Source organism: Periplaneta americana, chromosome 10, assembly GCF_040183065.1.
Source record: "Periplaneta americana isolate PAMFEO1 chromosome 10, P.americana_PAMFEO1_priV1, whole genome shotgun sequence".
NCBI classification, from domain to species: Eukaryota; Metazoa; Arthropoda; class Insecta; order Blattodea; family Blattidae; genus Periplaneta; species Periplaneta americana.
The window spans coordinates 121797955-121810924 of NC_091126.1; the positions used below are offsets into that span (position 1 = coordinate 121797955).

At 35.4% G+C, this 12970-nt stretch overlaps 1 protein-coding gene across 7 annotated transcripts in view; it reads right to left on the reverse strand.

Annotated features, from left to right (window-relative positions):
- Window positions 1-12970, reverse strand: part of sick (sickie) — a 461315-nt gene that overhangs the window by 65502 nt on the left and 382843 nt on the right. For 6 of the 7 annotated variants that reach the window (XM_069838099.1, XM_069838098.1, XM_069838100.1 and 3 more), the window contains 5 exons: window positions 12034-12242; window positions 10642-11271; window positions 5941-6097; window positions 3839-4009; window positions 242-351 (listed from right to left, as the gene is read on the reverse strand). In XM_069838099.1, coding sequence (XP_069694200.1) covers window positions 242-351; window positions 3839-4009; window positions 5941-6097; window positions 10642-11271; window positions 12034-12242 — 1277 coding nt within the window. The remainder of the gene's footprint in view (window positions 1-241; window positions 352-3838; window positions 4010-5940; window positions 6098-10641; window positions 11272-12033; window positions 12243-12970) is intronic. The other variant, XM_069838101.1, reaches the window with a different exon arrangement.

The window sequence follows — 12970 nt, forward strand, 5'->3', positions numbered from 1 at the left end:
TGAGTTGGCATTACTATCATATTCAGAACACAGATATATAAAACTATCCCCAACACAAATAAATCTGGTTCTACACATTAAATGAACATCAATTACATCATTCATCAGAATAGATTAAAACAGTCTATAACAAAGACAGTTCCTGACATAAAAAAAAATATAATTTAAATTTAGAAATAATCTTCCTCTAATCTTCTATGTATGTAGAGCTTAACAGTATATATTGTTTTGTTTTACTTACTCTCATCATCTTTGGAATTTGTTTTTGAAAGAAGACCTGAGTATGGGGAGATACTGATGCGACTCAATCCATGACTAGATGCAGATGTTGTAATTGGAGAGTAGTTAAACCTGAAAATTGGATAAATAAATTTAGCAACTTTTTAAAAATAGAATAGTAAATAAATGAATAAGAAATATGAATCTGCACTTACTTTTTAAACAGTGTTACTGATTACTGTTTAAGAACTTTATCCTTCATTTAAGCTTCAATAATAATTGTTTCCTTCCCTCCCTCTTCAAATTCCTAATAATTTTCTATAATACACAAAACGAGAAAATAATGACAAAGAAGTTAACTGCTTGAAATCTACGGTGACAATACACTTCTCTGAGATAGTCATTAATCTTGCTACAAATGAATACAAAAACTATCTGTTTGAAATAGTGTAATAAAACAATTTTTTTTTTTTCAGAATTACTAATCAATTTATTAAAACGCATAAATGGAATGAATTCAGTAAAAACCATGCAGATGAATGAGTGATCTTGCACAATGAAACAATATTATCGAAAGTATATTTAATTGAAAATAATTATTATATTACTTGTAAATCAATTACATTTGGCATTTCTGTGCAAGGAACTTTATTGAAACAGAACTTAATTTTAAGAATATACAGCTTTATGTCCAATAAGATGTAATGTAATCTCTTTCTAAAGTATACATTTGTTATCCACGGAAAAACTCAAAATTATGAATACCGAAGAATAAATACAATCATATTTATGAAAACAATGACATTTGATGGGGGAGGGAGAAGAAAAATGGGTATTATCACACACCATCTTTAGATACATGTAATCATGCCATGCACAACATTGTGTTCTTGTAAACTACCAAGCAATGACAATGCTGGTAAACATAAGAATGACAATTACTTGATATCACTAATGGCAGAGCTTATGAGAATAAAACCAGGATCTAGACTGAGGACACTTCACAACATGACTGTACTTCTGAGAATGCATCCATTCAGAACTTGGTTAGTTGATATTTATTTCCTTGCATATTAAAAAAAAAATAAAATAAGTGTATAAACTAGCGTGCAAGGGCCATATTCTATGGAAGCATAAAAACTATTATTTTCATATATTATTATGTATACATTCTGCCATAAATGTATTAGTATAGACCAGTGATCACCAAAAGCTGTGTCATGACACATGCCCCTGCCTCTACTCAATTCTAACAATGGCACCATACCTCCACCCTCTTCTTACCCCTTTCACTTCGTTAGAAGTAAGCAGACAGATATGAGTAGCGGATGTACACTTGTAATACTGAATATTGTGTTTTGATGTCTTTTTTTTTTTTTTTTAAAGGAAAACACGCAAAAAGATACATTTTAAGACGCATGGGAGGAACAGTTTTTCTTTTGTTCTGGGTAAAATGTTAAATGGAGTAGGCCTATGAAAGAACAATGCACGAAGTCATTCTTCTCGCCATAAAGATTACCACGCTCTTACCTTTAAGTTGACCAATACGTTACAATTTCGTGGCATTTGGCAACCACTGGTATAGACAGAAACTCTCCATAATATCTACTGTATCTACTGATGTACTTACAGCTATCATAGTAACCAAATAATATCGGACTAATAAATTAAAAGTATCCATACCTGCTTTATTCCTACCATATATGTACTTATTCTGTTACTGATATACATGTCCAAATAAAATATAACCTTTATATGTTACTACCGGTATTGTGAATATCACAACAAAATTAAATCTGCGACAATTCAATGTTTTAAAATATTAAATGTGAAGGAGACATTTTGAAACTAAAATTACAGTCCCAATAACAGACGTACTGTATATTATATACATTACAAATCTGAATAAATGGAGACTTTTGACAAAAATTGTATATTAACAATGTCAAGGAGAGGAACATATCCTATGTTTTGGAACACCTCATTCTATCCTCTTTCCAAAAATGAAAATTAGCATCCTGGCCAACTATTGTATCCTGTTTTGGAAATAGATGCACGTTCATGGATTTCTTCGTTTGTAGAAGAATGTCGTATATTACTTCCTAACACAACATTGTGCTTCCTTTCAAGTACATCACTATTATCCAATTACAATCACTCTAAAAGCCCACTGATGTTGAAGTTATTACAGCTGCAATTGTTCTTAATTCAAACATTACATTCAATGAAATATAAGTTATTATTAATTTGTATGCGTTTCTAACTTGTATGTCACCTACGAGTTCCTATTCAAATTTTGACTTTAAATTGACACTTATGTAAGACACTAAAAATGTGAGTTGCATCTTGAATAGATATTTATAATACAAATGTTGAAAATTACACTTCCTTTTGTGAGTAAGGATGTTTGCAAACCTATGAACAAAATAAAATCATTTTTATCATGTGCCATATACTACTTTTTAGACATAAAGTATTTATAAATACATTAGTTATAGTAATTTAATAATTTATTTACGTTCTAGTATTGCCCCTCTAGAATATTGATCAATACGATGGGCGTGGCATTCGTTGCCATCTGGCGGATAAATTTATGAAACATTATGGCTTGAGTTGGAAAATGAACAAGTCTTACACTAATTCTGAAAGTGAACCAAAAGAAATAAAGAAATTGCAGGGAAAGTAACACTGTTTACTTGTTTAGTATTGCAGTCGATGAGTAACTTTCCAAATCTAATCTAATGTAATATGCTGACTAGGATCTTATTTTATTGCATTGTTTCGTTGACATTTTATTATCTCACTGCTGAATTAGTTAGTCTCTTGGTCCAATATCTTCAGAAATATTTGTAACCAACTTAACATTTGAATTTTAAATTTTACTAAATTTGTCTTATTTATACTCTGGAATAGAACAGAATGTCTCATAATTTTGTCTTCTCTGGTGTTTTTTAAATGTGTGCCAAACTTGCTAATGCTGTATAAGTATTTAAATTAGATACATTTACATTTACAAAAACTTATGGACTACTGTTTTAATGGATAGGTCTCCTAAAAAAAAAAAGAAGCCTTTAAATGTTTCTGACTTACATTGCAATTTTTACTTCTTAAAAATATAAGGTACACCATGAAATTTTAACTGAATTGTATGTCTCTGAAATATCTCCAGCTTCTTACAGTGGCATACACATCAATAAAATAAAGAAGACCTATAGATTTAACTATATCATTTATGTCATATACATAACTGAAGTATACTAAAGAATACTAAAAGCAGATCAGAGTGATAATTTTGTTAAAATATGAAACTCTATGAAAGCAATAGCATCTAGCAAAATTGCATTCTCTTTTTTTTGATGTACCATGTAACAACATTGCATTTTATTTGAACCTGAAAATCCGAAAGTCACACTGTTGTTTTTTTTGGAGAGGGGGAAGGAGGGGCATAATTAGTGTTTCTATCAGGCAAAACTACTGAGGTACTCTTAAAACAATGGAGACAATTCCTTCCTTGACAAAGTGTGGTATCAATTTAACGACCACAAAACCTTGGCATCTTAGAGACTGTGTGAACAGTGCTCTCCTACTCATGCAGATTATCTGTATCTTCGACACACACCTGGAGGCAGTGCCCTGAGACACCTGGCTGGGTGTCGGACTAGTGGGCTGGGAGGAGTGGTGGCTTGTGCTGTGGCTCACTGGGTTTGAACATAAGGGTATCCCATAGTATGGATCCAGTTCTTCAGAGCGCTGAAGCATGGACGGGTACATCTTCTCAGATTTTGTGGATCTAAAACATTGAAATCATTCTCATCCCAGACATCACAAAATGATTCCAGGAGTGTGTCTGTTGAGATGAAACTGGTGACTTCAGGCTGGTATTGTTGAGTGTGATGTTAGATGTAGCAAATGAAACTGCCGAATTCTTGATAAGATCAACTTCAAATATGGCGTACTAGTTTAATGTGCATGAGTAAAATATACGCCTAATTACGAAATCCTATGTAATAAATACTGGTTATTATGCAATGCAATAACATAAAATTATGCTGTCATTTTAATTACACGTAACAGTTATACAATTTTTATTTAACACCATTACAGTATATATTTAATGCATATTTTAAGCACAGGTGAAAATGATCAACTTCAAGGAGATAAATCCAAGAACTTTCTTCATAACGTCATTCTTCAGAAATGGAAACAGAAATCTGTTTATTTCTCACATTTAAGTATATACAATGGTGCAATCACACTACAAAGTTCTTCTTTTAGATCAGGATAGCATTATGTTGGTCTCTTCAGCAGGGCGATTAAGTTTACCATTTCCTCTTCTGTTTTAGTATTGTGTTAGTAGTGACGTATAATGAGGTGAAATAAGCAAATCTGAACAATTCCTTCTATGCAAATCTGAGAAGTAACAGCGAATTTACCATTCTAATAAACTGTTATATTTAAGAAATTATACCAGTACATAATCGTGAGATTTTACATTCTAGGCACTGTAATCACTAAAGATCAGGTGTCACGTCTTCTTCCTCATTATCTGCTTGGCAAATAATAAAGTGTTCAAACTCCCAACTCATATGTCGCACAATCACTGTACTTAGTTTAAAAGGCTGTGCAATTCTCATCCCGCCACCAAGAGTATGGGATAAAATTCTCAATTTTACAGTAAACTCTCGTTTATCTGGGCTAATCACCGAACAAATGCTAATGAATAATACAATGTTTGTTTTTTTACTGCAGAACTAATCTTTATAAACCTTAGGCATGCAGAATTGTATTTGAAAATGTAATGTGTCAAACACTTAACAACATTCGATTATCACTTTTAACAGTAATCTTTGAAATGTACTGATACTGTTCTAAATTATGTGAAACAATGGAATTTTAATTACAATAATATTGTTGCACTTCGTTAACATTCTTACTTGTACTCATTATTGTACATACAATGGAGACAATGATATTAAGGATAACACAGATAGTTTTGACCAATTACAAAATGTGTTCAACCAATCAATACTCCTTTGTTTGGTCGTCAGTTGAAAAATGCATATTATAAGCCTTATAAACATGTTACCTACAATAAAAAAAATAAAGGGAAAAGATGGCTTGTTACAGACAGACTATTTTTATACCACAGCCAATTTTGATACTCACGCAATTGGATTCCAAGCTCGGTTCACATGTATTCAAAATTTCGTGATAAAAATAAAGTATAAAATAAACATTAACGGTGTATGTATAACCTGCAAACCAAATAATCTGTGCATGGACAATCGAGAGTTTTCTGTATAACCTTTTTTTTACAGTTAACATTGCTTCCATGTCTCAAATAAAATATACATTTAAAATAATTAATATAAAGCACACTCAATACCATCAAAGGTACAAAAACAGAACTTTTATGCTGGAGGGGTACCAAATTCAAATAGGAGAACATTCATCTGTGCACCATCCCAAAACAAGAGTGCTGATCTTTTCTCGGGATATGGAAACTACTGAAGGAGTTCAGATTACATAACAAGCATTCTCACAATATCAATGACGGGAAGAAGTATGCTAAAAGTAATACACAAGTAGGCGGGCGCCCTTGTTCTGAAAGGACCACTGTAATCATTAAGAAGTTCACAAAATAGCACAGCGTGTACACAAAGTAAATTTCAAGCAATTGTGATGAAGTTATATAGAAAGAAAATACGCCAGTGAACTTACCTGATGCTATTGCTGCGATTCAAACGTGGTCCTGGTGAAGCACTGCTTTCCCTTTGGTGCATCAGCAGACGAGCATGTGTGAGACTGGCGCGATGATGCTGCAGCTGTGCTGGTAAGGAGCACAGAGACTCAACACTGTCTGCCTCTACTAAGCCTGCTGCAATGCAAAGAATCATCGAAACTCATGTAATACAAGAAATCAGAGAAGCTAATCGAATTATGTTTGAAACGTTGACGCTGCACATTGTTGATGAAATAATAAAAAAGACAAGAATGGAGGAACAGACAAGAGAATATTACTTAGGGGGTGGATGTTGATGAAAAGTCATCTTATTTTTCACATTAGGACAATGCCTATAATATAGAATATAGAATCAATATGTTAATATCAACGTAAAAAAAATTCTTATAATGCATTTTTTGACGTTGTTGAACTAATAGGTCATTTTTATATATTTGTTTGGCATTTTTAATACTTTGATACTTTAGATCAGGCTCCGCCAAGTTGAGTCAAGATCGCGAGAGGGAGTACAGGCCTACTTACAGCTTCCACTGCAGGCAGTACACTTGTACACTGCAGTCTATCAGTGGTGGAACCTATCGAGGTCGCTTGGGGGCACCGGTGCACTGCATTTTGCACCAGGAATATTTATGTGCTAAAAACATGAACCTTAGAAATGTAATGGATGTTGTTATGCGAACAATTAATTTCATAAGGTCTAAAGGACTCAATCACAGGGACTTCAGGGCACTGCTTGATGGTATTAACAGTATGGGGATTTACTCTACCATACCGAGGTAAGGTGGTGAAGTCGAAAAATTCTGGAACGTTTTCTCGCACTTAGAAATGAAACTGCCTTATTTATGGATGTACATGGGAAACCTGTTAGAAGCCTTGGACATGAAAGAATATATAAGAATAATGCAACAATTGTGCGAAGTTTCGAACGTAGATTTGAGGATATTAGAGATCTTGAACAACAATTTAAGATATTTGCAATATCTTTTTCAGTGAGTGTCCTGGATATTCCTGCTGAACTACAATTAGAAATATTTGATTTACAAAGCGATATTGAGCTAAAGGATAAGTATCAAAACAGAAAAAGTATTAACCATTTCTATACTTGTTTCCCACGAGAAAGGTTTCCTAAACAGTACAATCTTGCTGCAAGAACGTTGTAAATGTTTGGGACAACCTACGTATGCGAAACACTGTTTTGTTTAATGAAGTTTACAAAGTCACGTCACAGAAACAACTAAGTGATGAACAATTGAAAGCATGTTTGTGATTGGCTGGTACTAAAACAATAGCTCCGAGAATTAAATAGCTGCTTACTAACAGAAAACTGCAAAACTCGCAGCGGATCTCTGATGTTTAAGAAAAAGTACTATTATTAGAGAATTGTATTTGAATAACAACGTTTGTACTGTTGTTTTATTTTGTTAATTGAATTGTATAGCAATGAGAAGAAGACAAACAGTATATTAATCTGTATAAAAGTGTATATTTTGTTTTGTTTCATTATTGTGCAAACATGCAAAAATTTGTTTCGTATATAGTTAACTGTACAAAATTGTATAGAGTACTGTTTTTCAGTATAGTGCAATTAACAGTGAAAGTGTGCTTCAATTAAAAGCTGAAATTAATTTACATTCTTGTCACAAATTTGGTTCACATACAAGTTCTTAGCTCCGCCACTGTGGAAGCAGCTACCCTTGCCCGCAGCCGTACGTCAGGGCTTGAGGGTTTGTACGTACGCACGAGAGTGTAGTCACTTGACGGTCCCTGCTTTAGATCATTTGGAATGCATTTTACTTTATTCTTTACTGATTAGTCTGTTAAATCTTTTTCTAAGCAAATAGGTAAGTAGTAATTACCTACTGAATAAGTGAATAACAGTGAAGTTTTTGTTTTATAGTTTGGAACAAACTCTAAAGTCCATCCATCATTCCACTGAAGGCTTCACTTCACACAAAGTAATATAAAATGCTTGACAACAGCTTAGTTTAAGTGAAGGCTTTAACTGCTACTGTTCTTTTGTCGGTACAAGGATGTCTTTAGAATTTATGTTAGGAAGGAGGGAAACTTTCACAGTTCCCTGGACATTAACTTGTATCCCCAACATGGTTTGGAAAGGATGTCTACTGTAGTAGACAGTATTTTTAACACAAAGATTGCAAGAATGCACATTGCGCCCACAATTTGTTTTGTCATTCACACTACCTCATCTGGATGATCTGGTAACAAAAGTGAAAAGTGGAAGGAGGAGGAGACGGAGAATGAAGGCACTGATATGGACTACCCCTGATTGAAACACATTATAAACCCTCATTAAAATCTATAGTTTCCCTTAAAACTTCCATTGTGTTGCATGTCCTTTTCCTTTATCTTAGCCAAATTCCAGAAAGTAGCCTCCTCTCTCCGACATTTGCAGTCATTGAAACAAGGTGACTAATTTTCAAGAAGTTGTGGTCCAAGTACTTTGAATAATATTTAAATGTCATTTTCTTTTAATTTTATGTCATTTTTCCATTGGTTTAAGGGCATTTTAATGATCATTTTAAGTAGATTTGTAGGTCATCAACATCTGTCCCCTAATTATATTACAAACCTCACTGCATCTTCCAGAGATCGAAAACCAGTTCATTTAACTACTTGAACTGGCTAGTAGCCTAATTGGCTAATGATTGGTTCCAAAATTGCAGCTCATTACTCATGTCTTAATACTATTTTCCTTAAGACCTGCACAGCTTTACTATACTAGTCCAATGCAGTATTCTGTATCCATTGCTGATAAATATAGAAGTATCAATATCCTAGTAATCCTGTTACGAGGATCTTTCAGAAATTTGTACCGATTCTAAAATTAAAAATAGCCAATTAAGATTTTTAAACGAAGTTTATTTTACATCTACATACATGACTCTATTTTTTCACTTAGTTATACTAGATATTTAGGCATTTACTGTACTGTATAATAAGTTTTTCGTCATACATCTCTGCCATCAATCTGCTTAGAAAATGTAGTGACAGTTTCCTTCAGCTTTTCAGCAGTGTTTTCCTCTGCCTCCCCCCCCCCCCCCAAAATCCTCCAATTTTGTAAGGACCAAGTGTTCGGACTGTAAGTTACACAGTCAAAAACTTCTCAGTTGAAATTTTGATATAGTTTGACTTTGTTTTCTTAGTAACAGGGAGATGGCTGTTGTTAGGGAGGAATTTTTCTTTAATTGAATTTATTGGAGGGGGGGGTACTACGACCTTTTAAGATCTACAGCACTAACCCTCAAGCTAGGTGCATTCTCAAATCCTTACTAGCTGATTACACTAAGGTAAGCTGCGTAGCCAGGTTTCAAGCAGGCAACCCACTTGTCCTTAGGCCAGCCCCCTCTGTGCATCACCAGCCAGCATTCGGGAATTGATATGGAATGATGACGCAATGGAGAAATGTTGATGGAATGATGTAGATGCCTAATATGGGAAAATGGAAGAACTCCGACGAAAACTCCCAACTGCGGCCTTAGATCACACTGTTAGGCAACAACCTCTTCTGTGATTTTGACTGGCCTGCTGCGATGGCTTGAGTGTTGTACTATACGCATCAGCATTTGCTGTAGTTCCTCGGGGCATGAATTTATTATGGAGTGGACCTTTACAGTCAGAAGTCAGCTGAAATAACTTTGTGAATTGACAGTATCTGGTTGAATTTTTCGGTTTGGATGTGAATGAGGATGATGCCATTCAATCAGTTGATATTTATTTTCAGTCTTCATGTATAAAACCCAAGTTTCGACCTTTGTCACATTGTCTGGTTAGAAATCAATATCCTTCCCTAGAGTATTGATCCAAAAAAGACAATGCAATGCCCATACAGTTTGTTTCATGTTTGTCTGTAAGCATGTGCGTATTCACCTTACCCAAATCTTTCCATACTCGAGATAAGAAAAGTTCATGAATTATGGTGCGAGAAACATGTGTAAATTGTTCAAGGATTGCAAACAACAACATGATGCCAATCCTGTTTGTTAAGTTCATCTGCATTGTGCAGTAAATCATCCATAACAACAGACAGATGCCCAAGTTATTCAACACCATGGATGTTCTCTCACTGCATTAAACTGTTTACACCACTGCCATACAGATACTGTGAACTCCTAAAATCTCAATGAGGCAGATAGTTTGAAGGAATTAAAAAAATGCTGAACACTTCAATCAAATTGAAATGGAGCTTCCAGGCTAAGATGCCGTGGTCTACTGGTGTAGATATTCCCAGACATTTCGTCTACTACTGCGGCAGAATCTTCAGTGGTTAGGTATCATTGGTCGAAGTCTTCTGCTAGGAGTACTGCGGCAGACATCTTCAGTGATTAGGTTTCCTAGATCGAAGTCTTCTGCTAGGATACCTAACCACTGAAGATGTCTGTCACAGTAGTAGACGAAATATCTGGGAATATCTACACCAGTAAATCATGGCATCTTAGCCCAGAAGCTCCATTTCAACTAGACACTGGCTGTGAAAGCCTACATATTAAGACTTCAATCGAAGTAAATAATACATGATATTAATGAGGCAATTTATAGAGCGTGAATAACAGAAAATTCAAGTGCTATATTTAACAACAAGCAAATAATCTTCAATAAATTCGTGGTATTGTATAAGACAAATATCACAAATGAACGATGAGAATAAAAATTGATCTTACCAGCACTTGCTCTGGCAGGGAGTGATGATGTATATGTGGCACTATACCGCAACCATGAACTGTATGGACTGCTGTTGGCATAGTAGTTCTGCAGATCTGCATAGTTCGAGTAGGTTGTGTCTGAGAGAGAGCCATCTGTGGGTCGATGAGCTCGCTGTTGGCTCCTGTGTGAATGAAAAAGGGCTGCATGCTCACTTGAGCCAGGTTTTGGCAGGCTCTGTGAACCTAGGAGGAGTCGGTCACGCACACTTTGTGACAACTGGCTGGCAGAGGGACCAGTGAGAGAATATGACTTATAGTGATGGTGCTGGGGCTGCTGTTGTTGCTGTTGTGGGGGTTGCTGCAGGTCGCTGGTACATGTCTGTGTGCCACCTGACACCTTGAGCTTTGTGCGAGGTACAGCCGATACCTGTGCTGTGCGGAGCTCATTCTTGTTGCCAGTACATCCATTTGTGGAGCGCTTCACATAGCCGAAGCTTTGAGGCACTCCTCTCACTTTACTCTGCTTCCCTTCGCCATTTGTGCGCAGCCCTGACGAACTGTGTGGTGATGATCTGTCAGTCTTTGATTGCTGCTTTTCTGCATTATTGCAGTACTCCTTTTCTTTGCTTGTTCCATCTTCTTTTACACCTATGAAACAATGAAAAAATGTGATTAATTTACAGAATAGTATATTAATTTTATAAGAATTTAATTCATTACAATTATTATTTTCGTCACTTAGATACAAAAGATTTCTAAGCATTTACATTCTTTGGTGATTACTAAGCTCATACTACTAAATCTAATTTCAATATCAGCTGAAAGCAATTTACTTTTAAGAGAGAAGTACAACTGGAGAACCCATGTCGGGCATTTATGGTGTGTAATAGAATTTTTTTCCTGACAGAAAGGACAAAGGCAAAATACAATGACAATATCTACCCACATATAAAATTCATCTATGTTGGTCGTTGTCCTCAACATCATATCATGTCCAAACTTAGAAATGGAATTGTTCACAATGCCAGACAAAAAAAGAGGTCGTGTCCAATGGAAAATTCTAACAAGTCAGGCATTAGTACCAACATGCATTCCTAAAAATGTATAACTTTATTTCACTAAATTTTCAACTTCAGATGATACTCAATGCTAGGGAGACATACAATTATGACCAACTACAAAGGATATAAAAGACAAGAAAATAATAAAACATGGTGTTCAATAAAATTAAACCCAAAGAAGAAAATCCTATCTTACACACATGAAGCAAAACACCAGTGCCTTTCATAAATAACTGTTAATAGAGATGATGTAAATCTTAATTTCAAAGAATTAATTAGATTTAAAGTACATAATTAAAGAGGTGAAAAAGTTACTTGTATTTCTGGGTATAGTGTTTTCACAACTCACCCATTTTCTTCTGCCTGTCGGCGTTCTTGTCGGGCTTGCGAGCAAGCCCATTGCTGCTAGCACCAGGACTAGAGCCTGAGCCCCGTTTGTCCCCTCTCTGCTGCCTCACCACTTCTGGATCTGTCTTGCCACGATGTAGCTCTGGCACTCGACCTCCTCCATTGCCATTGCTTTCAGCATGTTTCTTTGCTTGACTCCCAGAACTTTGTCTAAAGAAACATAATGATTGCGACATAGTAACAAATTATTATATATATATATATATATATATATATATATATATATATATATATATATATAACACACAGTACACTGGTGTGAAATCTAGGTATAATACAGCTAGCTCTTTACTTAAGGATACTTTGAAACTACACAAGCCAATCTGTGAAGAAGAAGAAGAAGAAGATGATGAAGAAGAAGAAGAAGAAATTAAAAACTGAATGCGAAACAAAGTAACTGATCTGTTTATTACAAAGTTCAGAGGCTGGGTACAAGTTGTATAAATAAAGTAATGAGAACTGGTCGTGTAGTGTTCGATCGGGCAACACTGGTAATGCAGGACTTGGAGGGGAGGCAGGTAAACATGTGATGCACCATCCATGTGAGTTGGACCTCGCTAGAGTCACGTTGGTTGTCTGTAGCACGTGTTTTAGTGAAGCAGGTTTTGCTTGTGCGTTCTGACAATGAGTGACACGAATTTCGAGCAACGGTGTGCGATCAGGTTTTGCTTCAGATTTGGACACAGTGCAACGGAAACATTTGCAAAACTTTGGCAGGCCTACAAAGACAGTGTTTTGTCAAGAGCCCGGGTGTTTTGGTGGTTTAAGGCATTTGCAGAAGGAAGAGAGTCAACTGAAGATGAATCTCGCAGCAGAAGGCCTTCGGTTGCAAGAACTGATGCAAATATCGACGGAGTTCGGGATCCTGTGCGTGCAGA